The 19,529-nt window shown below is 45.0% G+C and overlaps 1 protein-coding gene across 5 annotated transcripts in view; it reads left to right on the forward strand.

The window, feature by feature from the left end:
• The window catches only part of TEP1 (telomerase associated protein 1), a 2,409,067-nt gene extending 2,392,079 nt beyond the window's left edge, over positions 1–16,988 (forward strand). For all 5 annotated transcript variants that reach the window (XM_069651741.1, XM_069651744.1, XM_069651746.1 and 2 more), the window contains one exon: positions 16,469–16,988. In XM_069651741.1, the coding sequence (XP_069507842.1) occupies positions 16,469–16,585 (117 nt within the window). In that variant the 3' untranslated portion in view covers positions 16,586–16,988. The remainder of the gene's footprint in view (positions 1–16,468) is intronic.
• The last annotated feature ends 2,541 nt before the right edge of the window (positions 16,989–19,529 follow it).

The raw sequence follows: 19,529 nt of genomic DNA on the forward strand, positions 1-19,529 counted from the left end.
TAGACACGCTCTGAAGTACTACCTGGACAGGACCAAGGAATTCCGCAAGTCGGATGCCCTCTTTGTTACCTTTGGTGGTTCGAGGCCAGGTTATCAGGCTTCCAAGGCCTCCATCTCAAGGTGGATGGTCGTGGCAATTAAGGAGGCCTATGAGGGGCAGCACAGGCCAGTCCCGGCTAATTTGTATGCCAATGTGATCAGGGCCAAAAGCACGGCCATTGCGTTCCAACGACATGTACTGTGGCAAGTCATCATTAGGGCGGCCACCTGGTCCACCCCCTCAGCTTTTTGCAAGCACTACTGTCTGGACATCGCCTCTAGGTCAGATGCGGCTTTCAGGCAGGTGGTTCTGAGAAACCTTTTCGCTTAAGGACGGTCTCCTCTCCATCCTAGGGCTACATTCAGTTGTAATCGCACATTCAGTATGGAGGAAATGGGATGGGACAGAAGAGTAATTAGTATTTACTCACCGTAGTGACTAACATACTCTTAGTCCATAGTCCCCTTTCCTCCATACGCCCCACCAACCTCCCCCCTAATAATACTGGTGTCATTAGGCAATGTAGTATATTGTCGACTCATCAATGGGGACTGAGGAGTGGCACCGGTGGGCGGAGTCAGGCGAGCGCTTGCTCCCAGGGCCGCACACCTCTAAATTTAAAAGGGAAGTAGATTTTTCTGGTGAAAAAGGTTCTGTCTCCCATCCCTCGCGAGGATGCCCATACAGTATGGAGGAAAGGGGACTATGGACTAAGAGTATGTCAGTCACTACGGTGAGTAACTATTAATGTTTTCCCTCATGCATAAGTGAACGCTGAGATACCAATTGTTGTAGCAGCATTAGACACAGAGAAAGCTTTTGACTCTGTAGAGTGGCTATTTCTTTTTGAAGTTCTTCGGCATCTGCGTATCGGAACATCATTTCTCCAATGGGTACAATGATTGTACACAGCCCCAAAGGCAAAAATATACACAAACTGCATGGTATCCGATTATATTCATCCAACCCGGGGCACTCGCCAGGGCTGCCCCCAGCCCCCCCATTCTTTTGCATTGGCGTTCGAGCCCCTGGCCTGTGCCATACGGGAATACCATGCTCACAGAGGGGTCAAATGTACTCCCATCACTCTACAATCTCCCTCTATGCAGATGATATGATGCTGTACGTAAACATCCCAAACATAATCTGCCAACCTTAGTGGAGGAAATAGCCCAGTTCGGAGACCAAACTGGTCTAAAGATCTACTAGTCCAAATCGAAGGTACTCCCTCTGACGTAGATATTGACAAAGCCTTTCGCTGGTGCCCCAGTGGCATCCGATATCTGGGCATTCTAGTGACACCTTCCCCGATGGAACTGTATAAACTCAATAACTGGGAAATCCTAGAAAAACTTGAACACAGGGTGGACACATGGATCCTCTTGCCCATTTCCCAGGCGGCCCGAAAGTCACTGGCAAAAATGGTAATCCTTCCCAAACTTCTCTATATTTTTAATAATGTCCCTGTATGGCCCCCAACTGGATTTTGGTCCCGCCTCAGGAGTTTTATGATTCGCCCGGTCTGGGCAGGAAAACAGGCAAGGATTTCCTACAACACCTTGACTTTGTCATACAAACGGGGTGGCTTGGAATGCCCTGACCCGTGGTGCTACTTCCTCGCAGCCCAGATTTAGTACTCAATATCGTGGTGGTCTCCAACATCCGAACTCCCACATGTCCTACTTGAAAAAGTAACCAACCACCCAAATAACATGAAAGGCCTACTCTGGGGCTCCGTATCTGGGGTGGATAAGTCTGAGATATAACCGGTAGCCATCACCTGCAAAGTGTGAGACAGGCTACTGCATGAAACTGGTCAGGAGGTTTGGTTCTCCACCGAGTTGGCCCTATACCAAATAAGCGGCATGCCTCTTACTCATGACAACATCTTTCGACAACTCTTTGTGAAACTAGGGATGCACATACTAGGAGACCTTCTTTGGGAAGGTAACTTTATCACATGGGAAACCCTGAAGGGTAGAGAATCCCCGGCAGTCACTATGCTTTTATACCTCCGACTACGTGAAGTTCTCCGGACTAGATGGCCGAACATACCGCCTCCCTCTGCCCCCTCACCAATACTTCAATATATTATATTGCCCCCTACTACAAAGAAATGTGTCTCAGCCATATAGATGTATCAGATCCCAGAAAGCAACCCGTGCATATAACTTTAAGGTTAAACGGGAAGCCGCACTGGGGAAAGAACTAACAGAAATATACTCAAATGTACTACTCCCAAGCTTGCTTACATAATTTCTATCCACATAGATCCCCCCCCCAATGTGTTAGATGCAGATTTTACCCTGCTGATTTCTTTCCTGTCTCCTGGAGCTGCCCATTAATCTGCCCTTTTTTGGAGTAATATGTAGAATATCATGTCCCGGATAATGGATACTCAAACACAAACCACCCCACCCCGCAACTTTGGCTACTAGTCCTAACTGAGCACGAATCAAGGGCTGAGATTAAACTAACAGCGATGGCCTCTGTGGAAGCCAGATTTATAAAAGCCAAGTCGTGGTGGAAACGCAAAGCACCATGTCTGCAGGAATGTATAAACAACATGAGCATGTGCGAAAAGAGGGAAACTCAATATGCTATGAAACTCCCAGAGGGAAGCAGACCTCTAGACTATTGGACCCCTAGCAGGGGATGTATGAACCAAGACTGTGTAGTTACACCACAAATGTCCCCCAATTGATGATAATGTGCTTTGAATAACTGAATCAATACCTAATGCTTCCCCGAAGTACTCCAAGCGATAACTGAATCAATACCTAATGCTTCCCCGAAGTACTCCAAGCGATATAAAGCAGTCGCATAACCACTGTACTTGTTGGGCATGCTCCCAGGTTTTGTAGTGTTTTGGCGCATGTGTTTGGGGGGCTAGGGTGGGTGAGGCGGTTTTTGCAGAACTGTACATACTTTTATCTGTTCCACAGTGACAGTTGAAAAAAAAATGGACAAAGACATTTTTTTTTAAAAGGAGTCGTCTTCCGTTGTTATCATGGACCCTTTCATATTACATTCCTTACTTTCCCCAATTTTGTCCACATTCCTTATAAACCCTCATTAAACATACAGTACCATGTCTTCTCCGGCATGGGGTCTGGCATGGATTCACATGCTCATGAATATTCCCCGTCGTCAGGCTGGGAATCCTCTGTAAAAGAAAAAAGTTTCTTTTTCACTTACAAACTGTCTTCCTCTCTTAAACCAATCACTGTCCTCTGGGTCATACTGCCCCCATCCAATGACAGCCCTCTCCCTAATCCCTCCTCTGGCAGCCCTCTTCAGATTTTTACCACACGCTTCAGTGTTGGGAGTCATTGAGTTTGCTCTGCGAGCTACTTCTATGTGTGTTTGTGTTTTTGACGGAAAAATTTACTATTTTTGTGCTAAAAGAGCCTGTGTGCTCTCTTCTCCATCTGCCGACAGCAGGGATCCGTTGTTGGTGAATTTCAGCGGCCCTCAAGGGCGAATATCGTTGAAGTTTCCTGAAGGCCATCGCCCTCCGACCATGACGCAGGAGAAGGAAGGAAGGAAGGAAGATCCCTCTTCAAGACCTGCACCAAGTGCGGGCTACGGAATGAGTTTGCGGAAGACAAGGAAGGAGAATGCTAGATATGCCTCGGTTTCACAAAGAAGACGACGAAAGATAAGCACTATAGACTGGTGTGGCTGAATGCCAAGGGCTCTGCCCCGCGCTCTGAGCAGGGTCATGCCTCACCCAGGACCAGCCAGTCTGAGGAGCGGTCTTCTAAGTCATTTGAGGTCGCTTCATCCTTGGGGGCCCAAGACAAGGCCAAGAACCGCAAGTCTGGGTCCACCAGGGTCGCTGCGGAAGCTGGTCCCAAGTGGATAGGCCGCGATCAACACCACCCTCCGTCTCAATTGCCAGCCGGCAGTCGAGCTTCTCCTCAGAAAGGAAATCGTCCAACCTGGTGAAACTGCAGGAGACTCCCAAGAAGCTGCAGACAGAGGAGAAGAAGGCTGAACTTCCCAAGAAGGCCCAATCGGCAGAGCATAGGACTTTGTCTACGATAGAGTTGCTAGCTGCTGCTCTCACAAAATTTAAGGGGCCTGAACCAGTAAAGGTAGCCCCCGCAGCACAGAAGGCATCCCTGCCCCGAGGTGAGAAACCACTGCAGTGAGTTTGGCAAAGTCTGCTGGCACGCCAGAGAAGGGGAAACCATCTCAGAACCCGGTTCCAGCCCCTCAGGGTGGAAAAAGGGTGGGGGGGGGGGGACAAGGAGGCCAAGAATCAGTCCCAGGCTGTGGCCCAAACCCTGGAAATTTCGTCCACAGATGACAAGGACCTGGAGTCCTTACACACGGTCCACGAGGACATAGAAGAGGAAGACAGCATGGGGCCTAGTGTTCCCATCATGCCAGCTCAACCGAGGGATGTGTCTCTGGACATGCTGTCGACCCTCCACACCTTGGTGTCAGAGATACAGAAGAGGATGCCACAGGGCCCGGTTTCAATGGTCCTCCAGGCGCCCGATCAGCCACCAGCAAAGAAGAGGAAGCGTCATCCGACACCCCATTTCAGCCTCCACATCCTTGCTGGGCCCCCTAACATCCAGCAGACCCAGATACAGGGACAGATTAGGCCACAATGACGAGAGACAAAGATATTGTCGCAGCGGGCGGCGGTTCTCCGCAGCCTTGCGCATCCCCACCGGACGAAGTTTTTGTCAAGATGTGTGAGGATTTACCTGTGCACATCTTTTATGGGATCACAACATTTTCCAAGACTGTGGCAAAAGGGCTCATGTAGATGTTAGAGTCACACAGACAGTATGGAACCTTGCGGTACTCTATAAGGGAAAGGGTGGATTTAAGATGAGCAAGTTCCAATTTTTACCTGGAAGCATATGTCTATCTGGAAAGATTGGAGCCAAGTCATGGCCATACTAGAGATGCCCATCTCATCTTGAAGATGTTGCATGTGGGTGGTGAGCTCCACTTTGCCACAACTGGCTGACTGATATAGTAGGATTAGCACGGTTTACATATCGGAGTGCTTAAGGATTTACTCTCTGGTGTTCATGCAAGTAGTTTCTCACTTGTGGGTCTGACACCCATTTGGTTGTTATGGAAGCATAATTTAGATTAGCTCTAAGCTTCTAGTTGTTCTGTAACCAACTTCTCCAGGATTTTGGCTTCAAAGGATAAGGTTTAAATAGGACAGAAGTTGGCGAGATTAAAGGGGGCCAGCATTAGATTTTTGAAAAGGTAGTGACCACTGCTTTATTGAATGGGTTAGAAACGCCTACTGCTTCATAGCAGACATTGGCCCTCATTCCGAGTTAGGACTACACCATGGAGTAAATAGCTCCATGGTTGGCAACCATGGAGCTATTTACTCCATGGAATACCGGCATGGTGAATGGAGTAATTACCGGTCCATTCCAAGGTTGGATGGACCGGTAATTCCCCATTCACCATAGCCCTTCCCCATCCCCATTTCTGCCCCCATAGGGCTCAATGGGAATGGGGAAGGAGGTAATTACGGCACCGTAAATTATGGTGCCGTAATTTACTCCAAGGTCACTTTGCGGGTCCCGTAATTTACTCCTGCTAAAAGCAGGAGGTAAAGAGGGACCCGCAAAGGGAACTCAGAATACGGAAGTAAGGGATTACCGCCATCAGTGCCCTTACAGGCGCCGGTAATCCCTTACCTCCAACCTCGGAATGACCCCCATTGTGCAGCTAAACTGGTGCTGGAGTTAGAGTAGAGAAATATTTCTTGATGAAAGATGCAGCGTGTGCGTGGGTGGGCATTGGGGATTGTTTTTTATTAGATGTCATCTTCAAGAGTACATCCTGTGATATATGGATTCATTTGGTGAAGGGACTTGTGGGTTTCTGAGAGGGGGCACGGGGTTGTGTGTGAGAAGTATGGGAAGCTGATTTCTCTTTGATGTCCGCTTTCTCTGTGGAAGTTCCCATGTCTTCCACCAGTTCAAGGGATGTCGATGCAATGAGTTCCGTTCGGGATGTTTTTACATGTTGAGGATTTTGAATGGTTTGGTGGCTTTTGTTATCCTCTTTTGGAGGTGTGCTTTCTTTTTTCTACAGATTCTTTTAGTTACCCCCAAGCCAAAATTGTTCAGCTTGTTTTGTCTTTTATGTCTTGGACTTATGCCAAATTTGTTTGCTATTCAGCAGGTTTCTGCTCATGTCTGCTTGTTGAATCATCTGTTGGTGGGCTTTGTAGCTGATTTTGGATTCCCTAGTGGTAATGGGGACACAGTCATTCAGGGTTGTGTCACTGTTCTGGTCACAGATTTGGAGCCATGCATGTGGGTACATTGTCTAACTTTGGGGCTGCAGGTGAGGGGGGTACATTTGAAGTCAGAGCTGGAGATCTTGTTTAGAGCTCTTTACATTTGGGTAGCCGGAGACACAGTTGGACTTGCTGGAGATCTAGACTTTGAGTGAGAGTTAAGTATGTCTGAAATGAAAAGGTGATCGGACTAGAACAGTTTGGTTGATGTCAATTCAGTGATGAAGACATCCAGGGTTAGAGTAGTGTGAAGGGTGAGGTGATTGCTGTGGTGGGCCTATTGACCAATTGCCAGAAACCTAGATTGGCCATGTGATTGCCCGATTAAGATGAGGATTTGTGAGAAAGGTTCTCCAGGTGTAGCTCGACATCTCCAGCAATGATGAACCATCCTGATTGTTTGGGTGGTATTCCATCAAGTTAAGCCCTTCTTTAATGAAGTTAGGATTTAACCTTGTGGTTGTTAGGTGAATAATATTGTGATGGGCATGTAGCGGTAATGGGGTATTTCTTTACGGGGTTCTTGAAGTACCCACGCGTCTAAAGTGTCAGAATAGTGCAGGAGTGTGAATCCACTGTATTTATGGGTTCTGTTCTTTAGGACAATCTTGTATCTATATAGAAGTAGGAGGCCAAATAGGAATGGGGTGGTATACCGGTCATCAAACCATGTTTGTTTGATGCCTTGGGTTCGTGGGATTATTGAGCACAATAAATTTGTAGATGTTGGAGGTGTTTTTTTTATTTTTTTTATTTGTGTTTGCTTACAAGAACCTTTTACAAAATAGGTCAACAGACACTACAACCAAATAAAACAAACTCAAGACAATTAAAATACGCTTATATGAGAAAACCGTTTTTAAAAAACCATCAAGAAGAAAAAGATATACAGAATAAAACAGGAACCAACAGGATCTCCAATAAAACATTTTTTTTTTCTTTTTCCCTACATTACTCTCCTTGTAGAACATAAACTGAAACAGACAAACATGTTTTTGTCAAATCACAATACTGCTTCTTGTCAATACCTGAACCACTGAAATTGTTAGTGCTCTTTCATAACCCAAAATCAACCTATCCCAAAAAATTTCTGGCATAAAACTTTCTTTGCCCACTCCAAACCTAGAAAATATAAGTGATCTAACTGGCCACGTACCTTGACAGACTACCAATGGATGTTTAAGGGATTGATGTTTGCAGATATTGCACAACTTCTTGGCAATGTCTCCCTGTCCCCTGCTATTCGGGACTTCCCCGGTGTGCGCTAAATTCAAACGAATTCTCAAGAAACATTTCCTGACTTTCCAATTTGGGAACGTCAACAGGTATCTCGGAAGACTCCCTTATTTCTTGTCACCCTTCAAGAAAGAATTGCAAAGGGACAAAGAGCGCATGTTCTCGATTGTGTTAATCCAGCCCATCCTGTCCATTGTCTCTTTGTTCTTCAACGGATTACTGATAAGGGTCTCGATATCGGAATCTACTCTATCTAGGACCGTTTTTGCCCTCTCGTCAAGATCGGATAGCATCTTAGATTTGCAGGTGAAGAGATGATCCTGATGTCATAAAGCTTGTATACCTGACTGGTGACAATAAGCCGATATAAAGAGATCAATTTCCAGTGTTCCTGGACCCTCAATGATTTCAAACCCAATTTAAATCTTAAGTTTGAGATGGGGAGGCTCATCGGGAGATTGAGGACTCTCTTCCAAACCATTCCTTCAAATTTTTCCCAGTCAATGGACCACAGGGAAGGTTTGGCCTCCAGTCCATAAAGGATCACTGGGACGACCTTAGCTGAGTAGAATTTGATTAAGGCAATGAAGGAAAACTTACAGAATCTTGAGAAGACCTTTCTCATCTGGGGAACAAGCTGCGCTATTTTCCTCTGAACATCCTGCTCCACTTTACTAACAGGGGGTGAAGCATACACCTTGTAACCCAAATGCACTATTTCTTCAACTCTGGGAATGACATGACCAGCTAATTCCCAATGAGATCGGCATACCTGTTTGTTCACATGTCTGAAGATTACCACTTTGGATTTCAATGGATTCACTGATAGCCCATTCACTTTAACATATTCTTCCAACTTAAAAGTTAGGCGCTGCAACCCTACTGCTGTATTGTCAAGCAGGACCACATCATCGGCATATGCCAGCCAAAAGGTTTTGTTTCCATTAATTGTTGGGCTGGCCAGAGCCGAACATTCCAGGAAGTTCCACATACCTGCCAAATAGCGGTTAAAAAACAATGGAGCCCCCAGGCAGCCCTGACCTCTTTCCACTTTGATAGTTCAAATAGTTGACCATCATCATCTAACCGGACCCTTATAGTTGTGTCCTTGTGCAGCTCAACCAACATGGATAAAATTTCTTCCGGTATACCCCATTTCTTGAGCTTGTCCCATAGGTGTTCTCTGTTGACTTGATCAAAGGCTTTTGAAAAGTCGACCCATGCCCCATAAAGTTGTAGCTCTGCTTTATTTCTGGTATTTTCACTTAACAGGTTCAGAGCTACCCCATTAATGGCGGTAGAGAGGCCGCTTCTAAATCCTGTTTGGTATTTAGATAAGCTATTACTGGATTTCACCCAATCCTCTAATTCAGATAAGAGGAACCTCATAAAAAAGTTTTCTATTTATATCAAGGAGGGTGATCAGCCGATAATTAGCTGGAAGTGACCGATCGTCCCCCTTAAAAAGTGTAATGATAATTGCTGATTTCCATGAGGGAGGGAATTTTTGTTTTTGAGAATGTCCCTAAAAAGCCAGCAGAGTAGTTTGGCCCAAAGTGTGACGTTATTCTTCAGGACTTGATAAGTCAACCCATTGGGAGCAGCAGCCTTGGAGGTGGAGGAGATCAGGTCCTCTAAGACCTGTTTATCAACCGACTGGTCCCAGGAAACCTCCACGGTGAGCCTGTATGTCTCCCCCCCTCACTTGCAAAGTTAGCTGTTAAATGCTCGATCCACCCTTCCTCCGACACTTGATTACATCGTGATGTACTGGAGTGATCTTCCAATTGGTGAATAATGGACCACACATTTCTGGCATCCTTATTTCCAATTAGTTTCAGCATCAGTTCACCATCCTTTCGCAAACGCTGCAACCTTCTGCCTAGTGACCAATGTTTATAATCCTGGGTTAGGGCTCTAACCTCTCTCCTATAGTCTTGCAAGCTGAGGGATGAAATCTTTAACTTTCTCTTTTGTTGTTTTAAGAGCTTTTTTTCCACCAATACTCCTCATCAAAAGTATGACAGCGTGCTCATTTGTTCATCCCTCCCTGTCCTGGTGGACAGATGGACAAAATATATTTACCAGAATTTTCTGATTCGCAGTTCTTCTGCCAGTCTTTCTCTGGTATCATTGCTAGGGCTTTATTCAACGCACCACCCTCCCATTTATACTTTGAAAGTCTTAGCCTACCCTTCCTACTCGTCAGTTGTTGAGACTGCTTATCTGGATGACTGGAGGTTATGTCAGAGAAGGTTAGTTCTAATCGATAGTGATCACTACCCCCATATGCCTTAATACTCAAAAATACATTTCTGGTAAATAACGCTGCAGATATAAAAATGTAGTTTAGCGTTGACGTAGAGTTCCCTCGAGACCACGTCGGCTGAGACTGCGCATTTTCTGTTATCGACCCATTGGTCATAATCAGTCCCCAACTGCCCAAAAACTCCACCCACCTTCTCCCATTGTCCGAGACATTCCGTGATCTTATAATTACTTGCTCCTTTATCAAGGGAATACACTGTGCGTTCAAATCTCCTACGGGGATTATATGTGCACCGACATGAAACAATTTGCTAATTTCCAGCACTGTTGAAAGGGCCCCCAAGAAGTCTTGTAGATTAGAATAGGCGGGATTCCAATAAATATTTATTATAATCACCTTGAGAACTGGCTTCTGCCCTTTTACAAGAAAGTACAGGCCTGAATACCCAATTTGTCATTGGAAGTCATTTTAGCATTTCCAATTGTAGTGTTTTTGAAGGCCGTTAAAGCCCCCGTGTAGGTCTATCTTTAGATTTTTGAAGGGCTGGTTATACAAATACTTTATGGCCTTTTACCAGCCAGGTTTCCTGAAGGCTGATCACATCCATATCCCTGAGCAGAAGCTCTTTCGTTTTCCTCGAGGCGAATGTATTGGAGGCCCATGTATTCCAACTCACAAGACGAAATTCAGACTGTCTAAAGGGACTGTGCCCCTACTCCCAACTTCTGCAGAACTTGCCTCAGGATTTCAGGTAGTAGTGCAAGGGTATTGTCGTGGGGATTGGTACTAGTTTTCTTTCTACCTTTCCCGGATAAATCCGATGTTAAAACCCCCTCCTGTCCTGCCAGAGGCAGAGGTGGTCTGACCACGGACACAAAACTTGCTCCACCCATTTCTGATGGTGCTAAAGGGGATAAAGAGACCTTGGTCCGTCCATCAGTTCCCTGGATGCCCCTAAAATTGCTTCCAGAGCTCTTCATGAAATCAGACCGAACTGCACCAAGAAGGAATTATGCCTAACTGGGAATCGCCCAAACTCCATATCCTTTGAGTGAAACAAATACAAGTCTGGCACCCTTTTAAAGGGCGACAATATTGCACTTCGGCAAAGAGACTTGTATTTCCTATTCTTAACTACTGACGTTAGCCAGACTTTCGAGATAGCGAATGCAGATACAACTTCTTCCTTGTTCTTCTGAGAAATAGTCGATGGCAGCTGGGACGTAATAGGCATAGCAGCCTGCGTGGCAGCTCCCTTTTATTTCAGAGGATTTTCCGGCTCCTTTGGAGTTCGTAATAAGAAATGACTACTTCCCCGGACCCTTCCTTATTTCTTCTCATTCAAACTTTTTCTTGTCTCCTTGTTCTGAAGTTTTAAAAATATTGGTGCAATGTTCAATTTTGCCCCCTTTGTAACATGGGCGACAGATGTTAGTTTTGACCTTGAAGACTGGGACAATTGTTTATTAAATAAGAAGACCGGGGCCAATGGCAGCTCTGCCCTTTTTTCAACCTGGAGGCTAGAAGATTCGAAGGAACGGGTCTGCCCCTTCTGGTTGGATAACAAGGACTGATCTCTTCTTTCAGTCCGCAGTTCATGTATATCTGTTTGAAGCCCCACGCTTACATTTGTGGTTTTAATCATTCGTTCTGCCTCGTCCACCCGGATACTCCTCTTACTCTTTTCCTTCTTACTTCTCCATTCCTGCTTTTCTTCAGTATTCGTAAGATCGATTAAATCTGACCTAATGGTAATTATGGGATTGGAGTTTTCAGCTCTCTCCTGTTCCTCTTCTCTCACCGGTTTCGAGAGAGCTTAAAAAAAGTCATTTGTTTCTGATTTCTTCTGTCTTGTACTTTTTTGATTCTTCGTTTTTTTGTCTCTTTTCTTGGGTTTTCTGAAGTCTTATTCAAACACCTCTTCTAGCTTCTCTCCTCCTCCTCCTGCTGCCTCAAGAGTTCTGGTAACATGTTTCTGACCAAACTTGTTCAGGTTCCTTCAAGCCCTGGGTCAGAGGCGCTGGCACTACCTGAGAAGGGATTGACCTTACTTCCGGAGTCCCCTCCACCACATTGGCCAGCCTTCGGAATTCTTCCAGAGTTGATTCAGAGAGGGGGGTATCATCGCACATAGTGTTTGAAACCTCCTCTCTCACCACCCACTCTTCTTCACAATTCCTTAATGGACTTTCGGGTATTCAGTATAATAACAGTTCTTGTAGGAGTAGAGTATTTGCTTCTTCCTCTTTCCTTCGCATTGACAAAGATGTCTGCAAAGCTGAAATATCCAGCCCTTGTTTTGTGACCTCTAACCGTATATCCTTCACCACCGGTACCAATACAGAGTTGATAGCATTGCTAATCCCCACAAGGGTTGAATCACATTTCCCTGTTTCTTAGTGAGTTCTAACAAAACCCCTGCTTGAGTCTGTACTTCTGTCTCTAGCAGCTCAAAAACAGACACCAGGGAGTTTATAACAAAATTTAGAGCCAAAAGTGTTGCTTCACTTTATTGTACAGTCAGGTGGGAGACTCCCGCAGCAGATGCTGTACTTATTTCATTTATGGGATCACTACAACTTTCATTTTCCAACTGGTCCCCCTGGCCGTCAATAATCAACTCTTCCTGAGCGTTGATAGTATCAATCTCCTCCCTTTCGGGGGAGGTAACGCTCTGTAATATAAACCATCCAGCTCTGCTTTTATCCCTGTCTTGCTTCTTGCCAGACTGGAATGTGTAGAGCTGCGGTCCAATTTTCATTATCATTAGCACTTTTGCTCCTTTGTCTTCCAAAGTGATCTTTCATTTTTTATGGATTTTCCCTGTGGTCACTGTATACTCCAGGCCACGTTTCCATGACTTCCTTATGGTATGTTGGTCCTTATACCCTGAGGGCCCAGAATGCGGTGTATGGTGTAACTGCTGCATATGGACTTGCACTTGGTTCATAGGAGTAGAACTGACCGCCGCATTATTCTCCTTCACCAATGTAGGCTGCGGTGCTTGAGCAATTGCATGCTCTATGATGGAACCATCCCATTTTGGGGATCTTTTATCTTTCTTTAGAATTGTACTGCGCAGCTTCATGACCTTATACTGCAATAATCCCCTTTGCTGCCAAGCAGGTGGAAAATCGTCTGAACAAACAGGGTGTGCTGACAGTACCGATACAGGGTAAAAAAAAAAAGGACAAATGGCTCTGGAGGGTACTTAATTTTCCTCTCAATTTACTTTATTTAATTTATTCTCAGCCCATAGTCTAGATCCTTCATGCTGGCTGTGCTTTATGTTAAATCTGTTAAAGCTGGAAATGCCACGTGTTATGTTCTGGTTTCAATCAATTACTACTCAGTGCCATGCTTACCATACAGGATACGCTACATAGAGATTATAATATCACACAAGGCTCAAAGGCAAAAGCCTGCAGTTACCTCGTGAATGCCATTGATGCGATGGTTTTCTCAAGTGTTCACCACCGAGCGCAGCCGAACACTTCCAGCACTACTGGGCGCCAGATGTCGCGATGTCAGCTGACGGGGCGAGTAAGGGGCTGACTCCGGCTCAATCCTAGTGCACCCTCGTGTCCACAATCACCCGCTGCCACCAGTCACTGCCACCAGTCGCCCACCAGCCAGACAGGGCTCCAAGCCGGATTCTAAATAGTTCACACACCGTGCACAATTCTCGGGGCACGGCTCCTCCGAGCAGAACGCCACCTAGTGAGAGGAAAGAACCTCGCAACGTGAGAGAGAATATGAATTTCGTAGATGTAATCAACTAAGCCTCTTTGTTGGAGGTGGTTTTGTTAACTGATCACATGGAGATTAGTGTCAGGAAGTTGTTCTTCAATGAAGAAGTGGGAGGTGAGTCAGGTTGCTGGCATGGAAACCCTGTTGGCTGGTGAGGAGTGAGTGGTCTTGGTTGGTTAACACAGCGTTGAGCAACAGGTTTCTCATGGATTAATCTTGCAGTGTCACGTCATGGTAATTTGAAGTAGAACTATCATGGGTGCTTTGCCTGTTTAGGTTTTGTTGAAGGTTGGCGGGGATGCAGTGACACGGTGCAGTAGAGAATAGGCTCTGGTGGGTGGCCTGTCCTAAGATGGTGCCATTTAGGTACATGTTTAGTGTTCGTTTCCCTGCTTTTGGTGGTCTGTGTAACATGGTGTGTTATATGGGTTTGGATAATGTGTTCCAGAAAGTGGCATGGAAGACTGGAACAATCCTAATGGGTGGTGAAAAAAATGGCGGTTGGTAAATCTGTGTTTATGGTTTACAGGAAATTGTCAGCAATAAAGGGTTCCGGAGCTACTATAAATGTGTTTCTAATGAAATATTCCCTCCTGTTTTTGGAGGCAGACCAGGCAGGAGAAAAAAATCTGCAAACACAAATGCAGGGAAAAATGCGTTTTACCTTAATTCGGTTTAGCATGATCAAATAAGAGCTGGCAGTGAATACAGGTTGGCCGGCTGGCCTTTTCAAGTCACAGTCCGCCCGCCTCACCACCTAACCAATCCTATCACACAATCATATTGAACAAATTATGCTTCCCCCAATCATTTTACCAGAGATCGAATGCTTGAACACAATCACCAAAGTTGGAGGGGACACCCAGATGTAAAAGGTCCTGCCCAAACCAGGGTGTTTGGGGGCAGAGGTTGTGGAAGGATTTTGGAGTGAGTTGACAATGCAAAGAAGAGATTGGAAAGGGTGATCAGAGTAAAGGAGGCTGAGGGCGAGAGGTGGAGAATAAACATTAGAACGATTGCTTAAGAAGCATCAGGAGGAGGAGGTTGTAATTGATCAAGAAAAAGGGAGTTGTTAAACATCAGGATTAGGTGTTGCGGGTTGTGTAGGAGGAAACATCATGAGTTCTGCAAGAGGAGGTGGTCCAAGCTGAGCAGACAGAAATGTCGGTTGAGCAGAAGGAGAATTTTCATTTGAGGAGGAGGAGGTTTCAGTAGAGCAGGAGAAGGTGGTCAGCGGTTAAGTGGAGCGGAGGTGATCAGAATTGAGCAGGAAGAGCATGTCTGAATTAAGCAGGATGAGGAGGGTGAGTTGAGTTGAGTAGGAGGAGGTGGCGGTCAAGGAACATCAGGAGGAGGAAGCTGGAGTAGAGCCGGACAAGGCAGTGGCTAAGAATTATTGGAAGGAGATGTAAGGTAAATATTAGGAGGAAGTTGGAAGTGATTATTGAAAGGAGGTTGGAGGGGAAGATCAGAAACAGAGATCCGAGACAGCCTAGCTGATAGTTAGACACAGCAGGAAGGTTTGAGAGGGAAGGCCCGGCCTAAGGGCAAGTGTAAAACCAGGATTTGAAAATAGCCCACAGGTGGAGGAGGGGCAGGATTCAAAGAGGAGCAGGAAAGGAGAGGCAATTAATAGATTAAAGCTCAGGACTCTAGGATAGGGAGTTGAGGACCCTTGTGACATTGCCTTTGGAAATTGACGATGGAAGGTGGCTCCTGCTTAAAGTGCATGAGAAACTACGCTTCTACATGCATCTAGGAGGGAAGATGCAGCTAACCCTACCGGAGGTATTGTAAGCACAGAGGTGATTATAACTACCACTGAGAGATGTCGGGAGGAGAACTGGGGACATCACTCATGCAAATTACCGAGCAAGGGAATCCTTGGTAACGTAAGAACTTTGAAGACTAGGATTTGTATTTGATTTGCTTTGCTTGGAAGGCGAAAGATACATTATTTTTAATGGAAATGTAATTGCGGGAGTGTATGAAATTAAGGGCAGAGCGTTCCTCTTGGCTATTCCTGGAGAACATTGAGCTTTTGGGCTCAATCAGACATTAAGGGAGCCATTAAATACCACTCAAGGAGGGTTTACATTGTGAAATGTGTTTTGTGTTATTGTTTTCATATGCCAGTTGTCTGAAGAAAATCAGTAATAGGAGGAATACAACAATATATGAAAAATGGTAAGCCGCCAAGTTGTGTCTGTTGATCCATGTCCCCAGCATTACAATGTAAAATTGTGGACCAATTGAGACATCATAAGAAAAATGTAATTATTAGCCTGGAACTTGTGCAAGATAGTCCTTTCCACAGCAGAGGATGAATTTGTTGAAAAGAGCCATAGTACCTGACGAGTGGGGTAGCAACGTAATGTTGGGAAAATTTGAATTGTAATTGGAATTTTGGTTTGCATTTCATGTGATGATTGATTGCCACTACAATGTGTATCTGCAGTTTACTAGAAAGTCCAACAAGGACAACGGTTTCATTCAAATGGTGTGAATGTGCTTATAGTAAATGATATATATGAGGATGGTGGAGGAACAGTGGGTGTATTCTTCTGGAACAATTTGCAATGCAGCGGTTCATTCATGTCATACCATGGTAGCGCATTGTGTCTTGAAGAAGCATTGTGCCGCCAATACACGTTATTCAGTCTGACCATAATTATGAAGAGCCTACTTTAAGCAATGGATCGGTGGACAGTGCTAAAGTGTGCGCAGCACCTGTCCTGCCTCAAATATGAGGAGGATTTCCCTTATCCAGTCTTCTTCAGTGTTGGAAAAACTGTTGGTATGTGTGATTGATTGCATCTTGATATATGCTGTACCTTAATCCTAATCATGATGTGTATCTCGCCATCTTCTTTAGGTCGGACTTTTCCAATGTGAAGGGGGTGTATCCTGCCTACAGCCAGATCCAGAGAATTCATCTGAGATTGTGTGTGGTGACTCTGTGGGGAACGTCTATTTTCTAAAACTTCAGTAAATATATCCAGGTGTGTGTTGGAGGAACCTAATGAAATGGCCCCTGGCCCACTTAGTAGAAAGATATAGGAGGCCTTCAAGTCACCTGCATGCCACGTCTGGTGACATAAATCGCATACGTCTGTCTTTGTTAATTGTACCTCAAGTCTTTAACAGGGTAGTACTGGTGGGGTCAGTTACACTACACTAGTATGCCACTCATATACTATTATATGCTGTTATGTACTCCATGTCCATGTTTTTTTTTATCAGTGCTCCCTTTCTTTGAGGGAACACAGGCCCATTAATTTAATTTCATCATATTTTAGGGATCTATTTGACTGTGGCCTTATATATTATATAAATATTTAAATACAATGTTTTTGTTGTATTCTGAGATCAATGAAATAAAGGAGTGATTGACAGACTGACTCATGAGAATTGATTCTTAGAATGCTGTTGGGTGCTCTCCACAAGAACCTTCCTTGTGTTATCTTTATCTGTGTGTTTTTCTACAAACACAGCTTAGCTGTGGATTTACCTTTGTGGATAAGGCTGAGAGGGGGGCTAGGACACTAAGCTCACCCCACAGCCAGACCCTGCTTTTGCCCTTTTTGCACCTGTCTACCCAGTGCAGTCTTGGTGTGTCCCCGTTGTGTGGGCCCGCTCACCTCTGCAATTATTTTTAGTGCACCTCATTTGATATGAGCATATTCCATCGCTAGCAGTCCTTCCCCTGTGTTTCATGGAGCATGGGTTAATGCTGTATAGACCTGGGTAAATTCCACCTATAAACAAAGACTGCTTCAGACTACATGCGTCAGTATAAAGGACACCCTATACACCCAGCTTTCTAAACTGCACCTCATGACATCTGACTAGTACCCACTCTGAGGAAGGGTCTCTGAATGGAGGGGAATCACTGAGGGAGTTGGACTGTGAGTGGGAGAGAAGAGTAATAGGGGGCTGAATGGGATCATCTCCCCTGCCTCTTGCAAGTGCGGTAAGTGCTGCAACCTTCCCTGCTTTTCGTGAGCAAATTGGCCAGTGACCTTGACTCCTTTTAAGCTCCCTCTCTTGCTCTGCACATTAGACCTAGTCTTCCTGTAAAACTGCTGTTGCAATTTTGAGGATTCTTATATGCTGTTTACAGTCAGCTTTCTTGAACACTTTCCATATAGTATATAGCCCCTTCAGTTGATGAGTACCTAAAGCTGCTCGCATAATGCTACATTGAAGCCTCACCTTCCCCCTACAACTCCTGCCTGAACACTGTCTAAACCTACCCCACTGAGCTGATGACTCCTGTAACCTGTTTTTTCCATGGTTGACCTGAATACATAACTGACTCAACACCCGGTTAATGGGGCCAGGTGTGTGGGATATCATTTAGTATTGCGGCTGTGTGCATTGTGTGAGGCGGATTTGAGACATATTGGAGAAGCTAGTGTAGGCTTCTGGCAGAAACAACCATTAATTCTGACTCCTGTCCTGATGCACGCTGTACAGACGTTATTCATTGCCCTGTCAGGCACAGCACCTTAGTAAGTTAGAGGGTGGTTTCAGATGAAAACTCTGAAGAAGTGGAAATGTGCACCTGCCTATCATATCTGAGGCATCCCTTTCGCTGAAACATATCTTTATGCCTCTCTAGTGGCATAATGCAAAATGACTGCCATTCCATCCAGGGGGCCCCAGCGAGGTCCCCCCAAAATCTGTATGTGTCTTTTACTGACCCACTATATAGACATAATGCAGTGTCTTAATGATACTTTGAACATTTTAAATACATGGATATTTATTTGAATGCCTGTATATGTAACGCTCATTACACACACTGATATTAAAACAAAAATGAACGCAACTGAAATAACAAGCACCATTTGTATTGTAAATCCTTTTCAATTTAAACCCTGTTTCTCACATTCGAAAGAGCGAAAAATTAATAGTGAATACACTGGACTTATTGAGGCTAAGCAGTGGGGGAGGCAACATTGGGTACTTGAGGGGCTGGGTAGGGGGCATAGCTCCTAAGGGGCCTCCAGCATACATAATTATTCAATGCTGGTTGTGGCTGGTAAATATTTTCAGCTGGGGGCGGTGTGGGGGCTTTTATGGTGCTGTACTGCAATGTATGCCAACATTTCCACTGTGCATCACTTTTATGAAGGTGCACCCACAATTGTATTCCTGCATTTCCAGGGTAAATCACTTTCACGAAGCTGTGCCATCCCCACAATATATGGCAGGAATGCGAGAATAAATCACTTTCATGAAGCTTCACCCTCATAAAATGCGAGCAAGTCCGGGAGTGATAGGGCTGCTATGATCATCAATGTGTTCTCTGAACTGATCCAAGAGACCAAAGTATATTTAAAGGGTGTTTATTACACTGAGATTGAAAGGAAAAAGAGTCGGGTAGTGGCAATACTCAACAAATAAAGTGTCTCCAAGTTTCAAGTTATAACTTGAGTCAGTGGGATAGTGTCTCTCAATAACGGGCTCTCTAGAATCTGGGACTTCCACGCTTGCTCCAAAGGGGTTCACCAACAAGATGATTAGAAATTCAAGTGTTTTCAAATCCCCAAAGTTAAGTGGCAATTAAAAGCAAAAGTTTCAATTCCCTTCAGCGTCACAGAACAAACAAAAAAAAATTGACCAGAAAGTCTTCCTTCTTCATTCTGCACATATATCCCCTTCCACGGAGTGGTAAGAGAGAGGCTGCAGAAAGCGTGTTGACCAGTGGCCACCTCTTTGGGCTGCAGCTTTCCTGGGCTCTGGACCCATGACTCACAGACACAGTTTATTTTTCTGGAGTCCTCCTTAGCACTGCCAATTTGTTCTCTTTTGTCAAGAGAAGTGTAAGCTTTCCGCCATGCTCGGTGCAAGGTCAGCACTTGCAAGAGTTTCTGGTGCCATGGTGAGGTTTGGCAGAGAAGCATGGCCTTCCACTTCTCCCACAGTTT

This window comes from Ambystoma mexicanum, chromosome 3p, assembly GCF_040938575.1.
Source record: "Ambystoma mexicanum isolate Mex_15411 chromosome 3p, UKY_AmexF1_1, whole genome shotgun sequence".
In the NCBI taxonomy this organism is placed as follows: domain Eukaryota; kingdom Metazoa; phylum Chordata; class Amphibia; order Caudata; family Ambystomatidae; genus Ambystoma; species Ambystoma mexicanum.